General features: G+C 50.7%; 1 protein-coding gene across 1 annotated transcript in view; it reads right to left on the minus strand.

Moving 5' to 3' along the window:
- The window catches only part of ddx46 (DEAD (Asp-Glu-Ala-Asp) box polypeptide 46), a gene marked incomplete at its 5' end in the record, with an annotated part of 50,555 nt that overhangs the window by 2,902 nt on the left and 22,466 nt on the right, over positions 1-25,187 (minus strand). The window contains 9 exon segments of the mRNA XM_056244784.1: positions 2,592-2,665; positions 2,779-2,923; positions 17,424-17,642; positions 19,402-19,620; positions 19,699-19,848; positions 20,032-20,169; positions 20,633-20,826; positions 21,599-21,761; positions 24,623-24,787. Of these exon segments, the coding sequence (XP_056100759.1) occupies positions 2,592-2,665; positions 2,779-2,923; positions 17,424-17,642; positions 19,402-19,620; positions 19,699-19,848; positions 20,032-20,169; positions 20,633-20,826; positions 21,599-21,761; positions 24,623-24,787 (1,467 nt within the window).

Below are 25,187 nucleotides of genomic sequence, written 5' to 3' on the forward strand. Positions count from 1 at the left end.
ACTCCTGCGTGTGTGTAACTCCTGCTGTGTGTGTAACTCCTGCGTGTGTGTAACTCCTGCGTGTGTGTAACTCCTGCGTGTGTGTAACTCCTGCGTGTGTGTAACTCCTGCGTGTGTGTAACTCCTGCGTGTGTGTAACTCCTGCGTGTGTGTAACTCCTGCGTGTGTGTAACTCCTGCGTGTGTGTAACTCCTGCGTGTGTGTAACTCCTGCGTGTGTGTAACTCCTGCTGTGTGTGTAACTCCTGCGTGTGTGTAACTCCTGCGTGTGTGTAACTCCTGCGTGTGTGTAACTCCTGCGTTGTGTGTAACTCCTGCGTGTGTGTAACTCCTGCGTGTGTGTAACTCCTGCTGTGTGTGTAACTCCTGCGTGTGTGTAACTCCTGCGTGTGTGTAACTCCTGCTGTGTGTGTAACTCCTGTGTGTGTGTAACTCCTGCGTGTGTGTAACTCCTGCTGTGTGTGTAACTCCTGTGTGTGTGTAACTCCTGTGTGTGTGTAACTCCTGTGTGTGTGTAACTCCTGCGTGTGTGTAACTCCTGCTGTGTGTGTAACTCCTGCTGTGTGTGTAACTCCTGTGTGTGTGTAACTCCTGTGTGTGTGTAACTCCTGTGTGTGTGTAACTCCTGCGTGTGTGTAACTCCTGCGTGTGTGTAACTCCTGTGTGTGTGTGTAACTCCTGTGTGTGTGTAACTCCTGTGTGTGTGTAACTCCTGTGTGTGTGTAACTCCTGTGTGTGTGTAACTCCTGTGTGTGTGTGTAACTCCTGTGTGTGTGTAACTCCTGTGTGTGTGTAACTCCTGTGTGTGTGTAACTCGTGTGTGTGTGTAACTCCTGCGTGTGTGTGTAACTCCTGCGTGTGTGTAACTCCTGCGTGTGTGTAACTCCTGCTGTGTGTGTAACTCCTGCGTGTGTGTAACTCCTGCGTGTGTGTAACTCCTGCGTGTGTGTAACTCCTGCTGTGTGTGTAACTCCTGCGTGTGTGTAACTCCTGTGTGTGTGTAACTCCTGCTGTGTGTGTAACTCCTGTGTGTGTGTAACTCCTGCGTGTGTGTAACTCCTGCTGTGTGTGTAACTCCTGTGTGTGTGTAACTCCTGTGTGTGTGTAACTCCTGTGTGTGTGTAACTCCCGCGTGTGTGTAACTCCTGCGTGTGTGTAACTCCTGCGTGTGTGTAACTCCTGCGTGTGTGTAACTCCTGCTGTGTGTGTATCTCGTGTGTAACTGGTGTGTAACTGGTGTGTAACCCGTGTGTGTAACTGGTGTGTAACCCGTGTGTAACCCGTGTGTGTAACTGGTGTGTAACTGGTGTGTAACTGGTGTGTAACTGGTGTGTAACCGGTGTGTAACTGATGTGTAACTGGTGTGTAACCCGTGTGTGTAACCCGTGTGTGTAACTGGTGTGTAACTGGTGTGTAACTGGTGTGTAACTGATGTGTAACTGGTGTGTAACCCGTGTGTAACCCGTGTGTAACCCGTGTGTAACCCGTGTGTAACCGGTGTGTAACTGGTGTGTAACTGATGTGTAACTGGTGTGTAACCCGTGTGTGTAACTGGTGTGTAACTGGTGTGTAACCCGTGTGTAACCCGTGTGTGTAACTGGTGTGTAACCCGTGTGTAACCCGTGTGTGTAACTGGTGTGTAGCTCGTGTGTAACTGGTGTGTAACCCGTGTGTAACCCGTGTGTGTAACTGGTGTGTAGCTCGTGTGTAACATGTGTAACTGGTGTGTAACCCGTGTGTGTAACTGGTGTGTAACTGGTGTGTAACCCGTGTGTAACCCGTGTGTGTAACTGATGTGTAACTGGTGTGTAACCCGTGTGTGTAACTGGTGTGTAACTGGTGTGTAACCCGTGTGTAACCCGTGTGTGTAGCTGGTGTGTAGCTCGTGTGTAACTGGTGTGTAACCGGTGTGTAACTGATGTGTAACTGATGTGTAACTGATGTGTAACTGGTGTGTAACTGGTGTGTAACTGATGTGTAACTGGTGTGTAGCTCGTGTGTAACTGGTGTGTAAACGGTGTGTAACCGGTGTGTAACCCGTGTGTGTAACTGGTGTGTAGCTCGTGTGTAACTGGTGTGTAACCGGTGTGTAACTGATGTGTAACTGATGTGTAACTGATGTGTAACTGGTGTGTAACTGGTGTGTAACTGATGTGTAACTGGTGTGTAGCTCGTGTGTAACTGGTGTGTAACCGGTGTGTAACTGATGTGTAACTGATGTGTAACTGGTGTGTAGCTCGTGTGTAACTGGTGTGTAACCGGTGTGTAACTGATGTGTAACTGATGTGTAACTGATGTGTAACTGGTGTGTAGTTCGTGTGTAACTGGTGTGTAACTGATGTGTAACTGATGTGTAACTGGTGTGTAACTGGTGTGTAACTGGTGTGTAACTGGTGTGTAACCCGTGTGTAACTGGTGTGTAACTGGTGTGTAGCTCGTGTGTAACTGGTGTGTAACTGGTGTGTAACTGGTGTGTAACTGGTGTGTAGCTCGTGTGTAACTGGTGTGTAACTGGTGTGTAACCGGTGTGTAACTGGTGTGTAGCTCGTGTGTAACTGGTGCAGGAGCGTTGAGTGGATGGTGGGGATGTACCAGGCGTATGAGCTCCTCCTTGATGAGTCGTGTGATCTCTGCCTTCGCCTTCTGCACGGCCAGCTCGTTCGCACCTGTAAACACACACACACACACACACACACACACACACACACACACACACACACACACACAGGTTTAGTCACGCGTCAGCAGAAGGCTCAGGTGTGTGTGAAGCGGCACGTACTCTCGATGGCCAGGTAGATCTTGCGCTCGCCCTCTTTGGGCTCTTTGCCCGGGGGGAAGTACGTCCCTCGTATGGTGATGGCGGCCTCTGAGTACTCTCCGATTCGCTGGAGCGCTTCCTTCGACGTGACCTTCCACCGGGCCGTCTGTGGAGACACAACAGTGTTTAGCACACACACACACACACACACGACCTTCCACCGGGCCGTCTGTGGAGACACAACAGTGTTTAGCACACACACACACACACACACACACACACAACCTTCCACCGGGCCGTCTGTGGAGACACATCAGTGTTTAGCACACACACACACACACACACACACACAACCTTCCACCGGGCCGTCTGTGGAGACACATCAGTGTTTAGCACACACACACACACACACACACACACACACACAACCTTCCACCGGGCCGTCTGTGGAGACACATCAGTGTTTAGCACACACACACACACACACACACACACACACACACACACAACCTTCCACCGGGCCGTCTGTGGAGACACATCAGTGTTTAGCACACACACACACACACACACACACACACACACACACACAACCTTCCACCGGGCCGTCTGTGGAGACACATCAGTGTTTAGCACACACACACACACACACACACACACACACACAACCTTCCACCGGGCCGTCTGTGGAGACACATCAGTGTTTAGCACACACACACACACACACACACACACACACACACACACACACACACACACACACACACACACACACACAACCTTCCACCGGGCCGTCTGTGGAGACACATCAGTGTTTAGCACACACACACACACACACACACACACACACGACCTTCCACCGGGCCGTCTGTGGAGACACATCAGTGTTTAGCACACACACACACACACACACACACACACACACACACGACCTTCCACCGGGCCGTCTGTGGAGACACAACAGTGTTTAGCACACACACACACACACACACACACACACACACACACACACACACACACACACACACACACACACACACACACACACACGACCTTCCACCGGGCCGTCTGTGGAGACACATCAGTGTTTAGCACACACACACACACACACACACACACACACACGACCTTCCACCGGGCCGTCTGTGGAGACACAACAGTGTTTAGCACACACACACACACACACACACACACACAACCTTCCACCGGGCCGTCTGTGGAGACACATCAGTGTTTAGCACACACACACACACACACACACACACAACCTTCCACCGGGCCGTCTGTGGAGACACATCAGTGTTTAGCACACACACACACACACACACACACACACACACAACCTTCCACCGGGCCGTCTGTGGAGACACATCAGTGTTTAGCACACACACACACACACACACACACACACACACACACACAACCTTCCACCGGGCCGTCTGTGGAGACACATCAGTGTTTAGCACACACACACACACACACACACACACACACACACACACAACCTTCCACCGGGCCGTCTGTGGAGACACATCAGTGTTTAGCACACACACACACACACACACACACACACACACAACCTTCCACCGGGCCGTCTGTGGAGACACATCAGTGTTTAGCACACACACACACACACACACACACACACACACACACACACACACACACACACACACACACACACACACACACACAACCTTCCACCGGGCCGTCTGTGGAGACACATCAGTGTTTAGCACACACACACACACACACACACACACACACGACCTTCCACCGGGCCGTCTGTGGAGACACATCAGTGTTTAGCACACACACACACACACACACACACACACACACACACGACCTTCCACCGGGCCGTCTGTGGAGACACAACAGTGTTTAGCACACACACACACACACACACACACACACACACACACACACACACACACACACACACACACACACACACACACACACGACCTTCCACCGGGCCGTCTGTGGAGACACATCAGTGTTTAGCACACACACACACACACACACACACACACACACACACGACCTTCCACCGGGCCGTCTGTGGAGACACGACAGTGTTTAGCACACACACACACACACACACACACACACACACAACCTTCCACCGGGCCGTCTGTGGAGACACATCAGTGTTTAGCACACACACACACACACACACACACACACAACCTTCCACCGGGCCGTCTGTGGAGACACAACAGTGTTTAGCACACACACACACACACACACACACACACACAACCTTCCACCGGGCCGTCTGTGGAGACACATCAGTGTTTAGCACACACACACACACACACACACACACACACACACACACACACAACCTTCCACCGGGCCGTCTGTGGAGACACATCAGTGTTTAGCACACACACACACACACACACACACACACACACACACAACCTTCCACCGGGCCGTCTGTGGAGACACATCAGTGTTTAGCACACACACACACACACACACACACACACACACAACCTTCCACCGGGCCGTCTGTGGAGACACATCAGTGTTTAGCACACACACACACACACACACACACACACACACACACACACACACAACCTTCCACCGGGCCGTCTGTGGAGACACATCAGTGTTTAGCACACACACACACACACACACACACACACACACACACACACACAACCTTCCACCGGGCCGTCTGTGGAGACACATCAGTGTTTAGCACACACACACACACACACACACACACACACACACACAACCTTCCACCGGGCCGTCTGTGGAGACACATCAGTGTTTAGCACACACACACACACACACACACACAACCTTCCACCGGGCCGTCTGTGGAGACACATCAGTGTTTAGCACACACACACACACACACACACACACACACACACACACACACAACCTTCCACCGGGCCGTCTGTGGAGACACAACAGTGTTTAGCACACACACACACACACACACACACACACACACACACAACCTTCCACCGGGCCGTCTGTGGAGACACATCAGTGTTTAGCACACACACACACACACACACACACACACACACACACACACACAACCTTCCACCGGGCCGTCTGTGGAGACACATCAGTGTTTAGCACACACACACACACACACACACACAACCTTCCACCGGGCCGTCTGTGGAGACACATCAGTGTTTAGCACACACACACACACACACACACACACACGACCTTCCACCGGGCCGTCTGTGGAGACACAACAGTGTTTAGCACACACACACACACACACACACACACACACACGACCTTCCACCGGGCCGTCTGTGGAGACACAACAGTGTTTAGCACACACACACACACACACACACACACACGACCTTCCACCGGGCCGTCTGTGGAGACACATCAGTGTTTAGCACACACACACACACACACACACACACACACACACACACACACACACACACACACACACACACACACACACACACACAACCTTCCACCGGGCCGTCTGTGGAGACACAACAGTGTTTAGCACACACACACACACACACACACACACACACACAACCTTCCACCGGGCCGTCTGTGGAGACACATCAGTGTTTAGCACACACACACACACACACACACACACACAACCTTCCACCGGGCCGTCTGTGGAGACACATCAGTGTTTAGCACACACACACACACACACACACACACACACACACACACACACACACACACACACACACACACACACACACACACACACACACACACGACCTTCCACCGGGCCGTCTGTGGAGACACGACAGTGTTTAGCACACACACACACACACACACACACACACACACAACCTTCCACCGGGCCGTCTGTGGAGACACATCAGTGTTTAGCACACACACACACACACACACACACACACACACACACACACACACACACACACACAACCTTCCACCGGGCCGTCTGTGGAGACACAACAGTGTTTAGCACACACACACACACACACACACACACACACACACACACAACCTTCCACCGGGCCGTCTGTGGAGACACATCAGTGTTTAGCACACACACACACACACACACACACACACACACACACACACACACAACCTTCCACCGGGCCGTCTGTGGAGACACATCAGTGTTTAGCACACACACACACACACACACACACACACACACACACACAACCTTCCACCGGGCCGTCTGTGGAGACACATCAGTGTTTAGCACACACACACACACACACACACACACACACACAACCTTCCACCGGGCCGTCTGTGGAGACACAACAGTGTTTAGCACACACACACACACACACACACACACACACACACAACCTTCCACCGGGCCGTCTGTGGAGACACATCAGTGTTTAGCACACACACACACACACACACACACACACACACACACACACACACACACACGACCTTCCACCGGGCCGTCTGTGGAGACACATCAGTGTTTAGCACACACACACACACACACACACACACGACCTTCCACCGGGCCGTCTGTGGAGACACATCAGTGTTTAGCACACACACACACACACACACACACACACACACACACACACGACCTTCCACCGGGCCGTCTGTGGAGACACATCAGTGTTTAGCACACACACACACACACACACACACACACACACACAACCTTCCACCGGGCCGTCTGTGGAGACACATCAGTGTTTAGCACACACACACACACACACACACACACACACACACACACACAACCTTCCACCGGGCCGTCTGTGGAGACACATCAGTGTTTAGCACACACACACACACACACACACACACACACACACAACCTTCCACCGGGCCGTCTGTGGAGACACAACAGTGTTTAGCACACACACACACACACACACACACACACACACACACACACACACACACACACACACACACACAACCTTCCACCGGGCCGTCTGTGGAGACACATCAGTGTTTAGCACACACACACACACACACACACACACACACACACACACACAACCTTCCACCGGGCCGTCTGTGGAGACACAACAGTGTTTAGCACACACACACACACACACACACACACACACACAACCTTCCACCGGGCCGTCTGTGGAGACACATCAGTGTTTAGCACACACACACACACACACACACACACACACACACACACACACACAACCTTCCACCGGGCCGTCTGTGGAGACACAACAGTGTTTAGCACACACACACACACACACACACACACACACGACCTTCCACCGGGCCGTCTGTGGAGACACAACAGTGTTTAGCACACACACACACACACACACACACACAACCTTCCACCGGGCCGTCTGTGGAGACACAACAGTGTTTAGCACACACACACACACACACACACACACACACGACCTTCCACCGGGCCGTCTGTGAAGACACAACAGTGTTTAGCACACACACACACACACACACACACACAACCTTCCACCGGGCCGTCTGTGGAGACACAACAGTGTTTAGCACACACACACACACACACACACACACACGACCTTCCACCGGGCCGTCTGTGGAGACACAACAGTGTTTAGCACACACACACACACACACACACACACACACACACACACACACACACACACACGACCTTCCACCGGGCCGTCTGTGGAGACACAACAGTGTTTAGCACACACACACACACACACACACACACGACCTTACACCGGGCCGTCTGTGGAGACACATCAGTGTTTAGCACACACACACACACACACACACAACCTTCCACCGGGCCGTCTGTGGAGACACAACAGTGTTTAGCACACACACACACACACACACACACACACACACACACACACACACACACACGACCTTCCACCGGGCCGTCTGTGGAGACACAACAGTGTTTAGCACACACACACACACACACACACACACACACACACACACACACAACCTTCCACCGGGCCGTCTGTGGAGACACAACAGTGTTTAGCACACACACACACACACACACACACACACACACGACCTTCCACCGGGCCGTCTGTGGAGACACATCAGTGTTTAGCACACACACACACACACACACACACACACACACACACACACACACACACACACACACACACTCCCTCAGCTCAGAGATCCACTGGTTGACGATCACACGTTGATCTGATTGGTTACAAGGTCGTTTGTGACGTCAGAAACACCAGCGATTTCACACCGTGTTTTTGAGACTGTCTTTGGTTCACTGCAGTTTTAAGCAGGAAATACTCAGCAATGCTGTCGACTTATGAACTTACACATGGTGTGTCTTAAAGCGGATTAAAAACACCACATAAACAACATTAAACACTGGATTTACAGCACAGACTTTACCATTCCCTCATAGTGTGTCAGCAGGGTTAAGAGCTGACGCACAGGTCCGTTACACTGTCACGCGTGTGTTCTCCTCCGCTCAGCTTCACTCAGAACACAACTCACTGTCTACAGGAACACCTGCCAAGACTTAGCCTGGCTAACGTCAGACCCAAGGGTGCCCAGAGCCGTTTATTGGGTGCTAACCCTATCCAATGCGCCTGTACGTAGCTCATAGCCAATCGCTTCAGTTATACCAGATGACGTATGCAGAGCGACAGACATTAGACGAGGAAGAAGACGATGGGTCAGAGATTTATGTGTACACGATGGTGTGTATCTAACGGCCGTTTCACACCGCATGCGTGAGCGACGCGCATTTCTTTCGGTGTGCATGTTAATCAATGAGTGCGTTCACACCACGAGCAGGAGCGGCGCGCGAGCAGCGGGGAAGCGGGGGTTCGGCGGCGAGTCTGTTTTGCACTGCTCACACTAAATTAAAGTGAAAGCACACTTTTCGAAAGTATGAGTGAAACTAATAGTTTGGAACCATTTTCTGGGTTGTTTTGTTGTTTAACATTTATATGCGAATGTGGTACACCTCCCCATTACAAACTTTCAAGACTATCAATGTTATAAATGACCAGCTTCTAAAAACAAATGTATAGTTGTCTTTGTAAAGAATTGCTCGCTTATGTAGCTTTGGAGCCGCTGCTGTGACACTGTACAAACGCTCCAGTGTGAATACTCTCGCGCAGCTGCAGTGGCGGTGTAGTTACGCTGACGCCGCTCACGCTCGCGGTGTGAATACTCTCGCGCAGCTGCAGTGACGGTGTAGTTACGCTGACGCCGCTCACGCTCGCGGTGTGAATACTCTCGCGCAGCTGCAGTGACGGTGTAGTTACGCTGACGCCGCTCACGCTCGCGGTGTGAATACTCTCGCGCAGCTGCAGTGGCGGTGTAGTTACGCTGACGCCGCTCACGCTCGCGGTGTGAATACTCTCGCGCAGCTGCAGTGGCGGTGTAGTTACGCTGACGCCGCTCACGCTCGCGGTGTGAATACTCTCGCGCAGCTGCAGTGGCGGTGTAGTTACGCTGACGCCGCTCACGCTCGCGGTGTGAATACTCTCGCGCAGCTGCAGTGACGGTGTAGTTATGCTGACGCTGCTCACGCTCGCGGTGTGAATACTCTCGCGCAGCTGCAGTGGCGGTGTAGTTACGCTGACGCCGCTCACGCTCGCGGTGTGAATACTCTCGCGCAGCAGCAGTGGCGATGTAGTTACGCTGACGCTGCTCACGCTCGCGGTGTGAATACTCTCGCGCAGCTGCAGTGGCGATGTAGTTACGCTGACGCCGCTCACGCTCCAGTGTGAATACTCTCGCGCAGCTGCAGTGACGGTGTAGTTACGCTGAGGCTGCTCACGCTCGCGGTGTGAATACTCTCGCGCAGCTGCAGTGGCGATGTAGTTACGCTGACGCCGCTCACGCTCCAGTGTGAATACTCTCGCGCAGCTGCAGTGACGGTGTAGTTACGCTGACGCTGCTCACGCTCGCGGTGTGAATACTCTCGCGCAGCTGCAGTGGCGATGTAGTTACGCTGACGCCGCTCACGCTCCAGTGTGAATACTCTCGCGCAGCTGCAGTGACGGTGTAGTTACGCTGAGGCTGCTCACGCTCGCGGTGTGAATACTCTCGCGCAGCTGCAGTGACCGTGTAGTAACGCTGACGCCGCTCACGCTCGCGGTGTGAATACTCTCGCGCAGCTGCAGTGGCGGTGTAGTTACGCTGACGCTGCTCACGCTCGCGGTGTGAATACTCTCGCGCAGCTGCAGTGGCGGTGTAGTTACGCTGAGGCTGCTCACGCTCGCGGTGTGAATACTCTCGCGCAGCTGCAGTGACGGTGTAGTTACGCTGACGCCGCTCACGCTCGCAGTGTGAATACTCTCGCGCAGCTGCAGTGGCGGTGTAGTTACGCTGACGCCGCTCACGCTCGCGGTGTGAATACTCTCGCGCAGCTGCAGTGGCGGTGTAGTTACGCTGACGCTGCTCACGCTCGCGGTGTGAATACTCTCGCGCAGCTGCAGTGACGGTGTAGTTACGCTGACGCCGCTCACGCTCGCGGTGTGAATACTCTCGCGCAGCTGCAGTGGCGGTGTAGTTACGCTGACGCCGCTCACGCTCGCGGTGTGAATACTCTCGCGCAGCTGCAGTGACGGTGTAGTTACGCTGACGCCGCTCACGCTCGCGGTGTGAATACTCTCGCGCAGCTGCAGTGGCGGTGTAGTTACGCTGACGCCGCTCACGCTCGCGGTGTGAATACTCTCGCGCAGCTGCAGTGACGGTGTAGTTACGCTGACGCCGCTCACGCTCGCGGTGTGAATACTCTCGCGCAGCTGCAGTGACGGTGTAGTTACGCTGACGCTGCTCACGCTCGCGGTGTGAATACTCTCGCGCAGCTGCAGTGACGGTGTAGTTACGCTGACGCTGCTCACGCTCGCGGTGTGAATACTCTCGCGCAGCTGCAGTGACGGTGTAGTTACGCTGACGCCGCTCACGCTCGCGGTGTGAATACTCTCGCGCAGCTGCAGTGGCGGTGTAGTTACGCTGACGCTGCTCACGCTCGCGGTGTGAATACTCTCGCGCAGCTGCAGTGGCGGTGTAGTTACGCTGACGCCGCTCACGCTCGCGGTGTGAATACTCTCGCGCAGCTGCAGTGGCGGTGTAGTTACGCTGACGCTGCTCACGCTCGCGGTGTGAAACGGCCAGGCTGCATCAAAGGGTAACTCCGCGTCTGCTGCCATGTTGGATCCATAGGTATAAACTGCTTCGGTGTGTCGCATAGACGCGTCATCGTCTTGCTGCTCCCTCCCCGTTCTGTGATTGGTTCCCTAGATGAGGCGAAAATTTGGTCCATGGTATCCAGACTACCTAGCAGGGTGAATAAAATCACTCAATTTAGTGCAGAGAGACGACTTTATGTGTGACGACGAAATCCAAGCCCTGAAACACCAGCGATATTCATCCTGAGCGAATGAAACGAGCCGCTGCGGCTCCCTGCGCTTCAGGAAGAGTCCTCGCCGCTCGCCGGAGACGGGTAAGATAGCGGAGTGTGTTCATGATTATGAGGCTACCGGTGTAACAGTCCTCCTGGCGCGGGTCTGAGTGAGTCATTTACTCCCACCTGTGCTCTGTGATTATCATTAATGCCCCTTTAAGGCCGGCCGCTGCTGACACGCGATCGACACGCTCCCATTTCCCACAAATCTCTACGGTCATTTAAGACTTTATTTAAATCATAAGACTGCTCTTATGAGGACACTCGACAAAACCCACATCTTGGCATAATTTGTTTGTTATGGTTTGTTCAAGCCCGAAAGAGAACTCGATACTGACGCGCTCTTTTCTGTGGGTCGTGTGTGTGTGTGTGTGTGTGTAATAGGCAGCGCGGTCTCTTTAGTCTTAAAAGCATTCACATTAATAAGAGCGTGATCATACAACGCTAGTCAACGGGTGACAGAAAAACGGATAGGATATACTGCGTAATTGTGTTAAATATTTTTAACACTTTAAACTTTTTTTTTTTGCAGTGCCGCGGTGGGCAAGAGATGAAACCGGTGCTGCGACCGAACACCGGTAACACCGACTATCGTAGCAAGCCTGGGGTTGAAGGGTGAGTGTACTGTAGGTGTGTGTACTGTAGGTGAGTGTACTGTAGGTGTGTGTACTGTAGGTGAGTGTACTGTAGGTGTGTGTACTGTAGGTGTGTGTACTGTAGGTGTGTGTACTGTAGGTGTGTGTACTGTAGGTGTGTGTACGTGTGTGTACTGTAGGTGTGTGTACTGTAGGTGTGTGTACTGTAGGTGTGTGTACTGTAGGTGTGTGTACTGTAGGTGTGTGTACTGTAGGTGTGTGTACTGTAGGTGTGTGTACTGTAGGTGTGTGTACTGTAGGTGAGTGTACTGTAGGTGAGTGTACTGTAGGTGAGTGTACTGTAGGTGTGTGTACTGTAGGTGTGTGTACTGTAGGTGTGTGTACTGTAGGTGTGTGTACTGTAGGTGTGTGTACTGTAGGTGTGTGTACTGTAGGTGTGTAGGTGTGTGTACTGTAGGTGTGTGTACTGTAGGTGTGTGTACTGTAGGTGTGTGTACTGTAGGTGTGTGTACTGTAGGTGTGTGTACTGTAGGTGTGTGTACTGTAGGTGTGTGTACTGTAGGTGTGTGTACTGTAGGTGTGTGTACTGTAGGTGAGTGTACTGTAGGTGAGTGTACTGTAGGTGAGTGTACTGTAGGTGTGTGTACTGTAGGTGTGTGTACTGTAGGTGTGTGTACTGTAGGTGTGTGTACTGTAGGTGTGTGTACTGTAGGTGTGTAGGTGTGTGTACTGTAGGTGTGTGTACTGTAGGTGTGTGTACTGTAGGTGTGTGTACATACGTGCGCAGATGTGCAATATGTGCATACACACAGTCAGACACACAGGCTCTCTCTCTCTCAAATATAATGATAATGATAATGATATATATATATCTTTTTTTTATTTTATTTGTTATATTTTATCATATCATTTATATCACAAAACTGTTTTGAGCATGTGCTACCGCTCTCGCGCTCTATTTCAGTCACAATACAGACAGACAGCAGACGACAACAAGCAAACCATGAGTCTGATAAAGCAAACAATTACTGAGGGAAAACTTATGACAGTTCCAAATGATGCAGGAAAAGCTGCAATCTGGAAGCATTATGATCTTGTCGTTTCAACCAGTAAAGAGCCCAGTGGTTACAAAGAGTATAGAAGAACAAGAGGCGAAACTCTGATGCTTTTTTGGTAACAGCCACTAGGTGGCGCTTCGGTAGCGCGGCCGCCATTTTGGGGTGAAAATTCCAACTGGAGTGACTGAACAACAGCACAGATAACAGTTTTCTGAGGTAGTTTTTTCTTGCATTAGTGAGTATTTCCATTGTATGCAACTTTACACATTTACTACTATTATTAGTTACCAACTGCACTAGGCCTGAAATATATTTTGTATGTTTTAATCCCCTGGATCATGCTACAAACATGATGATCTTATAGAACATGATGCACTGCTGTGTCCGTTATCATATAACGTTAATTGCCACTTTGGACAGTGGCTGTGTTTTTTTGTTTACATAGTCTTGCTTTAACGGTCATTAATATAAGATAGTACTGCAAAAAACAGTTTACTGTAAAGCTATTCTATTGCTGTTATATATTTATTGTCCAACATTTACATTTTAGTACAATTTATTTGCTGAATTCATTTATTTCATTGATAACTTATTTTTGTATGTAACGTAATGTGTACCTTCTGGGAAACGGTCTAACGTTATTATAACTTTATGAACTTACATCACTTTATTCTTACCTGTCACACTTAATGTGGAGAGTAATATAATTAATTAAATCCTTGAACTTCTCTGTCTCAAGTTATGTGGGGGAACGCCTGGTTAAGTAGCAACTTCTTTTTAACGGATATAACGTTAACTGTTGTGAGTTAAAATAATCACCTAATTATTTCAAACTAAAAATGACCTCTGCACTGGACTAATATATGTATAATATATGACTGCCGAGTCGCTTTCACCCCAAAATGGCGGACGCGTAGGGCTGCTGCTGGCGCTGGTGTTGCAATGGAACGTTCTATTGGCTTTCACTTCTTGTCAATATACGTTCTTTGGTGGTTACGTGCAGTGTAGAGCTTGCAGAGCTGTCTTGGTGTATGACAGCAAAAAGACAGGTACATCTGAGAAGGACGTTTGTGTAAATAGTTTTGCAACAGTGCGTGAACTTTTTAAAGTTTAAAGTTTGAGTTCCAGAGAAATTTGTGACTGTTACACCTGTTCGACCACAGCAAAGTTACGTAATTGGTAAGTTTCTTCTCTTACTGCTGTGCTGCTGATAGGGCCGCTGCGCCTACATGTATTTGTTTAATATGTCAAGCAATCATTAAATACAACATAGCATATTGCAAAAATGGTATTTGCTGTGAGAAACAGAATGGAGCTCGGGTTCGGTTCGGGCTTAATATGTAAATGTGATTGTCGGGTCGGGTTAAATGATCGCGGGTTCGGGCTTCAGATTAAAGCCCGTGCACTGCGTGCAGACCTCTAGTGTGTACTGCAGGTGTGTGTATCGCAGGTGTGTGTGTACTGCAGGTGTGTGTATCGCAGGTGTGTGTGTACTGCAGGTGTGTGTATCGCAGGTGTGTGTACTGCAGGTGTGTGTATCGCAGGTGTGTGTGTACTGCAGGTGTGTGTATCGCAGGTGTGTGTACTGCAGGTGTGTGTATCGCAGGTGTGTGTACTGCAGGTGTGTGTATCGCAGGTGTGTGTATCGCAGGTGTGTGTATCGCAGGTGTGTGTGTACTGCAGGTGTGTGTACTGCAGGTGTGTGTATCGCAGGTGTGTGTACTGCAGGTGTGTGTATCGCAGGTGTGTGTGTATCGCAGGTGTGTGTACTGCAGGTGTGTGTATCGCAGGTGTGTGTACTGCAGGTGTGTGTATCGCAGGTGTGTGTGTATCGCAGGTGTGTGTACTGCAGGTGTGTGTATCGCAGGTGTGTGTACTGCAGGTGTGTGTATCGCAGGTGTGTGTACTGCAGGTGTGTGTATCGCAGGTGTGTGTACTGCAGGTGTGTGTATCGCAGGTGTGTGTACTGCAGGTGTGTGTATCGCAGGTGTGTGTGTATCGCAGGTGTGTGTACTGCAGGTGTGTGTATCGCAGGTGTGTGTACTGCAGGTGTGTGTATCGCAGGTGTGTGTGTATCGCAGGTGTGTGTACTGCAGGTGTGTGTATCGCAGGTGTGTGTACTGCAGGTGTGTGTATCGCAGGTGTGTGTACTGCAGGTGTGTGTATCGCAGGTGTGTGTATCGCAGGTGTGTGTGTACTGCAGGTGTGTGTACTGCAGGTGTGTGTACTGCAGGTGTGTGTACTGCAGGTGTGTGTACTGCAGGTGTGTGTATCGCAGGTGTGTGTATCGCAGGGGTGTGTGTACTGCAGGTGTGTGTATCGCAGGTGTGTGTGTACTGCAGGTGTGTGTATCGCAGGTGTGTGTGTACTGCAGGTGTGTGTATCGCAGGTGTGTGTGTACTGCAGGTGTGTGTATCGCAGGTGTGTGTACTGCAGGTGTGTGTATCGCAGGTGTGTGTATCGCAGGTGTGTGTACTGCAGGTGTGTGTATCGCAGGTGTGTGTATCGTGTGTATCGCAGGTGTGTGTATCGCAGGTGTGTGTACTGCAGGTGTGTGTATCGCAGGTGTGTGTATCGTGTGTATCGCAGGTGTGTGTATCGCAGGTGTGTGTATCGCAGGTGTGTGTATCACAGGTGTGTGTATCGCAGGTGTGTGTATCGCAGGTGTGTGTATCGCAGGTGTGTGTACTGCAGGTGTGTGTACTGCAGGTGTGTGTATCGCAGGTATCGCAGGTGTGTGTACTGCAGGTGTGTGTATCGCAGGTGTGTGTACTGCAGGTGTGTGTACTGCAGGTGTGTGTACTGCAGGTGTGTGTACTGCAGGTGTGTGTATCGCAGGTGTGTGTATCGCAGGTGTGTGTATCGCAGGTGTGTGTATCGCAGGTATCGCAGGTGTGTGTATCGCAGGTGTGTGTATCGCAGGTGTGTGTGTACTGCAGGTGTGTGTATCGCAGGTGTGTGTACTGCAGGTGTGTGTATCGCAGGTGTGTGTATCGCAGGTGTGTGTACTGCAGGTGTGTGTACTGCAGGTGTGTGTACTGCAGGTGTGTGTACTGCAGGTGTGTGTATCGCAGGTGTGTGTATCGCAGGTGTGTGTATCGCAGGTGTGTGTATCGCAGGTATCGCAGGTGTGTGTATCGCAGGTGTGTGTATCGCAGGTGTGTGTGTACTGCAGGTGTGTGTATCGCAGGTGTGTGTACTGCAGGTGTGTGTATCGCAGGTGTGTGTACTGCAGGTGTGTGTATCGCAGGTGTGTGTATCGCAGGTGTGTGTACTGCAGGTGTGTGTACTGCAGGTGTGTGTATCGCAGGTGTGTGTATCGCAGGTATCGCAGGTGTGTGTATCGCAGGTGTGTGTATCGCAGGTGTGTGTATCGCAGGTATCGCAGGTGTGTGTATCGCAGGTGTGTGTACTGCAGGTGTGTGTATCACAGGTGTGTGTATCGCAGGTGTGTGTATCACAGGTGTGTGTATCGCAGGTGTGTGTACTGCAGGTGTGTGTACCGCAGGTGTGTGTATCGCAGGTGTGTGTATCGCAGGTGTGTGTATCGCAGGTGTGTGTATCGCAGGTGTGTGTATCGCAGGTGTGTGTGTACTGCAGGTGTGTGTACTGCAGGTGTGTGTACTGCAGGTGTGTCACCTGGGGGAAGTCGTTGATCTCCAGCTCCTCCTCGTATCTCTTGACGGTCTCGCTGTTGTCGTTGGCCTGCCGCTCCTCCTCCAGCTTCTCCACCGGCGTGTAGTTCAGCTTAGCGTTGATCTTCTCCGCCTGCTGCTCTGCGATGGTCTTAGCGGAGACCGAGGGCGCGATCATCGTCCCGCCGCGCAGGATAGCGTTCGTGGCCTGCTGCATCACGTCCTGAGGCCACACACACACACACACACACAGTTCAGTGTCGTGAACACAGCGGTTTATCTGTGGCTGTGCCTCACACCTGAGGATATTCAGTTATATCAAAAGGTAATACAAATATATCTGAGACTGGCTTGATACAGCGGATGGGCACGAGTACTCGATGGAGACCGCGACGAGCGAGCATGAAAACGCCTTTTTTAAACGTATATCTCTCACTTTTCTGATTGGTTATCACAGCATTTGGGGCGGTTCCTGAGCTCTGATTGGTTATCACAGCATTTGGGGCGGTTCCTGAGCTCTGATTGGTTAGCGCAGCATTTGGGGCGGTTCCTGAGATCTGATTGGTTATCACAGCATTTGGGGCGGTTTCTGAGGTCTGATTGGTTATCACAGCATTTGGGGCGGTTCCTGAGCTCTGATTGGTTATCGCAGCATTTGGGGCGGTTCCTGAGCTCTGATTGGTTATCACAGCATTTGGGGCAGTTCCTGAGCTCTGATTGGTTATCGCAGCATTTGGGGCGGTTCCTGAGATCTGATTGGTTATTGCAGCATTTGGGGCGGGTCCTGAGCTCTGATTGGTTATCGCAGCATTTGGGGCGGTTCCTGAGATCTGATTGGTTATTGCAGCATTTGGGGCGGTTCCTGAGCTCTGATTGGTTATCGCAGCATTTGGGGCGGTTCGTGAGCTCTGATTGGTTATCGCAGCATTTGGGGCGGTTCCTGAGATCTGATTGGTTATCGCAGCATTTGGGGCGGTTCGTGAGCTCTGATTGGTTATCGCAGCATTTGGGGCGGTTCCTGAGATCTGATTGGTTATCGCAGCATTTGGGGCGGTTCGTGAGCTCTGATTGGTTATCGCAGCATTTGGGGCGGTTCCTGAGCTCTGATTGGTTATCGCAGCATTTGGGGCGGTTCCTGAGCTCTGATTGGTTATTGCAGCATTTGGGGCGGTTCCTGAGATCTGATTGGTTATCGCAGCATTTGGGGCGGTTCCTGAGCTCTGATTGGTTATCGCAGCATTTGGGGCGGTTCCTGAGCTCTGATTGGTTATTGCAGCATTTGGGGCGGTTCCTGAGATCTGATTGGTTATCGCAGCATTTGGGGCGGTTCCTGAGATCTGATTGGTTATCGCAGCATTTGGGGCGGTTCCTGAGCTCTGATTGGTTAGCGTTAGACAGCTTCAGACCTGAGAAGTGAAGTGAGTTTCCCTTTCAAACATTGACTGTAAAAACTAGCGCATTCGTGTCCTTATTGCAGGTGCAAGGTGTAATATTACGTTTATGTTCTGCATGTAGGAGATCTGATTACTAATCTCACAGGATGCGTCACTGAACGGGCTTCAGTTACTGGAGCATTTACTCCCGGCTCTTTCTCCATAACGTTGATGCATCATAATCTAGCTGTATTCTTTTCTTCTAGTCATACGTTCATGTTTTCATGTCATATTTTTATTTGTCAACATTAATTTTCGTAACAGTCTTAAAATATTTTCATGACGCACAAGCCCCGCCCCCGCACAAGCCCCGCCCCTGAGTACTCGAGTGCTTGTGTTTTGAGACCTGTCAATGATCGATATGAGAAATAGACAGAAATGCCCATCCCTACTTGATATTACATCACAATGCCAAATTATATGAATATATTTGTATTACAAAATGATCTGAAACTAAATGAAAAGCCGTTTCATTTACAGAAAATACGCTTTTGTGTAATTCCTAAAAGGATGTATTTTCTGCTGTGTGTGTGTGTGTGTGTGTGTCACCTGTGCCTCGGCGCCCAGGTTCTTCTGCACCTGTATCCTGAGCGCCAGCTTCTTGGCCATCTCCAGCTTCTGTATGTTTCCAGCAGAGGGAGCGCTGGGGCCCGAGGCCGAGCTCACAGAGCCACTCACTCCCACAGCGGGGGCCCCTGAGGAGCCCGGGGCCGAGAAGTCCTTCACACGCTTCTTAGAGTTAAACATGCTCTCGATCTGCTCGTCGATCTGAGGACACACACACACGAGGCTTCAGTCACTGAACACTGAGTGAGTGTGTGTGTGTGTGTGTGATGTGAGACTCACGTCGAGAGCCGCGTCGTCGTCATCAGAGTCGTGAAGGCCGAGCGCAGCCTTCTGCAGCTTCTTCCTCTCGTTGGCCAGCGCGTGCTCCGTCTCGTCGAACTTGAAGCCCTTCCCGGAGAACCCGCTGCTGCTCCTGATGCTCTTGCCCTCCTGCGGGAACACACACACACACGTGAACGACCGCGCACACCACACACACGCGTGAATGACGAGAACGTAAGAGAAGGGACATTGGGGAAAGTATGGTGAATGTCTAGTGTTAGTGTGTGTGTGTGTATGTATGTGTGTGTGTGTGTATGTATGTGTGTGTGTGTGTGTGTGTCTGTCTCTCACGGCCTTCTGCTGCTCCTTGAAGCCGGTCCACAGCTGCTCGAGCTCGGGGGGCACGGGTGTGGAGGACAGCTCCAGGGCTTTCAGGATATCCCCAGAGTAGCGCACCTGGTCTGCAGTGATGAAGGTGTACGCGTATCCCTACAACACAGCACACACACGTCAGACACACACCTCTCTCTCCGGTCACGCGTGTGCGGACCTGCTCACACACACTCCTCTCTCTGGTCACGCGTGTGCGGACCCGCTCACACACACGTCAGACACAACTCTCTCTCCGGTCACGCGTGTGCGGACCCGCTCATACACACATCAGACACACTCCTCTCTCCGGTCACGCGTGTGCAGACCCGCTCACACACACTCCTCTCTCCGGTCACGCGTGTGCAGACCCGCTCACACACACTCCTCTCTCCGGTCACGTGTGTGCAGACCCGCTCACACACACTCCTCTCTCCGGTCACGTGTGTGCAGACCCGCTCACACACACTCCTCTCTCCGGTCACGTGTGTGCAGACCCGCTCACACACACTCCTCTCTCCGGTCACGCGTGTGCAGACCCGCTCACACACACTCCTCTCTCCGGTCACGCGTGTGCGCTCACCTTGTTGCCGGCTCTCCCGGTGCGGCCGGCGCGGTGCACGTAGTCCTCGTAGTGGTTGGGGCAGTTGTAGTTGACCACCAGGATGAGGTGCTTGACGTCGAGGCCCCGCGCGGCGACGGAGGTGGCCACCAGCAGACGGCACGCCCCGTTCTTGAAGTCGTTGATGATGCTGTCCCTGTCGTACTGGTCAATGCCTGGGTAACCACACACTCACGTCAGCTTCATCTATACAGCGCTTTAACTATACAGACTGTCTCAAAGCAGCTTTACAGTGATAACAGGAGATTACAGTCACAGAGATAGTTAGGCTTTACAGCAGCTCTAGAATAAAGTTATTATCCAGATAAAGTTAGTTTTGATTGATTCACTTCCGTTGCAGAGATCATTAGTTATTAACTTAGGGGCCGCTAACACAATGCCTGCTCACCCGCACAACAACAGTGTTTGGTGCTCGAGAACGCAAACCCTGAAACAGGTTCCAAGGTGCAAGCGTAACATTTTTTAAACGTCATCTCAGCGCAAACTTAAAAAATGCAAATCCGTGAATACGCTGACGGCGTGCACATGCGCATCACGTGTTTAGTCTATAGGGATGCCCGTTTGAACATACGCAGAGAAAGGAGGATTATAGGATGTCGAGACATTCTTTTATACAACACTTTATTCAACAGGAGAACAGCTCATTGCACATGCGCAGTTCTTTCAGTTTCGGTTTTCAATCCGATCAAGTGTTGACATGTCCTATCGATCGGATTATAAAAGGAATAAACCACCGCTTTTAATCCGGGGGATCGAATTAAATTGGGTTTTAAATTAAATTTATGAATTAAATTTAATTGGGATCGAGCTCAATCGGCTCGATTAAGGCGTTTATATGAAGGCTTTCAGTGCGATTGAGCCATCAATGCGATGACTAAGGGATTATCTGGCTGCATGTACGGGTAGATGTGAGTGATGACCTCTGACCTCCGTGCAGGGACATGCAGGGGTACGAAGCCTTCATCAGGTCCTTCAGGAGGCCGTCGGCGTGCTCCTGCTTGTCCACGAAGATGATGACCGAGCCCTTCTCCTGATAGTGACCCAGGATCTCCAGAAGCTTCAGAAACTTCTTCTCCTCCTCGATGACGATCTGTCAAACACACAACCTGAGTTTCTCACTGACACACACACAGATGCTGTAACATTGAGTGTAACATCAGTAACACTGAGTAACCACTGAGTAACCACTGGGTAACACCGGAGTAACACCGGAGTAACACCTGAGTGACACCTGAGTAACACCTGAGTAACACACGAGTAACACACGAGTAACACACGAGTAACACACGAGTAACACACGAGTAACAGCGAGTAACAGCGAGTAACAGGGAGTAACAGCGAGTAACACACGAGTAACACACGAGTAACAGCGAGTAACACACGAGTAACAGCGAGTAACAGCGAGTAACACACGAGTAACAGCGAGTAACACACGAGTAACAGCGAGTAACAGCGAGTAACACACGAGTAACACACGAGTAACAGCGAGTAACAGCGAGTAACACACGAGTAACAGCGAGTAACAGCGAGTAACACGCGAGTAACAGCGAGTAACACACGAGTAACAGCGAGTAACACACGAGTAACAGCGAGTAACAGCGAGTAACACACGAGTAACACACGAGTAACACCGAGTAACACATGAGTAACACACGAGTAACAGCGAGTAACAGCGAGTAACACACGAGTAACAGCGAGTAACAGCGAGTAACAGCGAGTAACAGCGAGTAACACACGAGTAACAGCGAGTAACACATGAGTAACACACGAGTAACAGCGAGTAACAGCGAGTAACAGCGAGTAACACACGAGTAACAGCGAGTAACACATGAGTAACACACGAGTAACACACGAGTAACAGCGAGTAACACACGAGTAACAGCGAGTAACAGCGAGTAACACACGAGTAACACACGAGTAACAGCGAGTAACACATGAGTAACACGAGTAACACACGAGTAACAGCGAGTAACACATGAGTAACACACGAGTAACACACGAGTAACAGCGAGTAACACACGAGTAACAGCGAGTAACAGCGAGTAACACACGAGTAACACACGAGTAACAGCGAGTAACAGCGAGTAACACACGAGTAACACACGAGTAACAGCGAGTAACAGCGAGTAACACACGAGTAACACACGAGTAACAGCGAGTAACACACGAGTAACAGCGAGTAACACACGAGTAACACACGAGTAACACACGAGTAACACACGAGTAACAGCGAGTAACACACGAGTAACACACGAGTAACACACGAGTAACAGCGAATAACACACGAGTAACAGCGAGTAACACATGAGTAACACACGAGTAACAGCGAGTAACAGCGAGTAACAGCGAGTAACAGCGAGTAACACACGAGTAACACACGAGTAACAGCGAGTAACACATGAGTAACACACGAGTAACAACGAGTAACAGCGAGTAACAGCGAGTAACACACGAGTAACACCGAGTAACAGCGAGTAACACACGAGTAACAGCGAGTAACACATGAGTAACACACGAGTAACAGCGAGTAACAGCGAGTAACACACGAGCAACAGCGAGTAACACACGAGTAACACACGAGTAACACACGAGTAACAGCGAGTAACACGCGAGTAACAGCGAGTAACACACGAGTAACAGCGAGTAACACGCGAGTAACACACGAGTAACAGCGAGTAACACGCGAGTAACAGAGTAACACACGAGTAACACACGAGTAACACACGAGTAACAGCGAGTAACACACGAGTAACAGCGAGTAACACACGAGTAACACGCGAGTAACACGCGAGTAACACAGCGAGTAACACAGCGAGTAACACAGCGAGTAACACAGCGAGTAACACTGGGTAACACTGGGTAACACTGGGTAACACTGGGTAACACTGGGTAACACTGGGTAACACTGGGTAACACTGGGTAACACTGGGTAACACTGGGTAACACTGGGTAACACAGGGTAACACTGGGTAACATGCTAGTAACATGCTAGTAACATGCTAGTAACATGCTAGTAACATGCTAGTAACACTGAGTAACACTGAGTAACACTGAGTAACACTGAGTAACACTGAGTAACACTGAGTAACACTGGGTAACATGCTAGTAACACTGAGTAACACAGCGAGTAACACAGCGAGTAACACTGAGTAACACTGAGTAACACTGGGTAACACTGGGTAACACTGGGTAACACTGGGTAACATGCTAGTAACATGCTAGTAACACTGAGTAACACGCGAGTAACACGCGAGTAACACGCGAGTAAGACTAAGTAACACTAAGTAACACTAAGTAACACTAAGTAACACTAAGTAACACTAAGTAACACTAAGTAACACTAAGTAACACTGGGTAACACTGGGTAACATGCTAGTAACACTGAGTAACATGCGAGTAACACTGAGTAACACAGCGAGTAACACACGAGTAACACGCGAGTAACACGCGAGTAACACGCGAGTAACAGAGTAACTGGGTAACATGCGAGTGACAGCGAGTAACACTGAGTAACAATGGATTTCAGAGTCATTGTGTGTCTGGAGCTGCTGTGCTGTTGCAACTAATAATCGACTCTTGAGTGTAATTACTATTGTGTAGTGTAAGGTCATTTTTGTGCTTGTCGTTCGTTCATCATCTGCACTTTATTTTTCGAGAAGCATTATTCTGTTGCGCTGCTACGACTGCTAGTGAATGAGGTGTTTAGCCTCAGTGTTAGTGCACTCGACTCGCTTGCAGGGGATCGGGTTCGAGACCGACTCGGCTGGTAGGACTGGAGGCGGAGTTTTGGAGGCGGAGCAATGAAGGGGTGTGTTCGTTTGGGTTTCAAATATCAACATTGGCCAACAGCATATTTCAAAAACTACTGATCCCACTTTTAATATACGCATTTGCTTGAAGCTTTCAAGTACTCTTACCCATAACTCCAAGCTAGTGTAAGGCAGGACTCACCACGTGCTGCTCGACGTCGGAGCACACCACGCTCCTGCCGCCCACCTGCACCTCGATGGGCTTGGACAGGATCCGGCGCGCCAACGCCTCCATCGAGCGCGGGAACGTGGCGGAGAACATCACGGTCTGGCGGTCCGGCCTCACGTTATCCACGATCCGCATCACCTGAAACACCACAGATCCCAGATCAGTTATCTTTTTCAGTAACCAGTAATCTAACGAATTACTGTTTCCCCGGTTACAACGCAGTTACCGTTACTGACAAAAAAAATGTGGCGTTACTATAATTGAACTCACTGAAGCGGTTTTCATCCGAGTAGGCTCTCTCCGCCATAAGACCTGCAAAGTTTTTTCTCTGGTGTGTGTGTGTGTGTGTGTTTATGAGGCGCCGGAGTGGACAAAATCGAAGCGAACGGTGCGAGCGCGCTCAATGCGCGAGAGAGACCGAATGTGTCCGTGAGCGCGCTCAACAGTTGCTCAGACCGAGGGTGTCCGAGCATTATATAGTTTGTTTATAAATAAATGACACATTTCAGCATTAGAAAGCATTATCTATAGCCTATTG

The sequence above is a fragment of the Rhinichthys klamathensis genome, unplaced genomic scaffold (assembly GCF_029890125.1).
Source record: "Rhinichthys klamathensis goyatoka isolate OS25496 unplaced genomic scaffold, OSU_Roscu_1.1 h1tg001095l_1, whole genome shotgun sequence".
In the NCBI taxonomy this organism is placed as follows: Eukaryota; Metazoa; Chordata; class Actinopteri; order Cypriniformes; family Leuciscidae; genus Rhinichthys; species Rhinichthys klamathensis.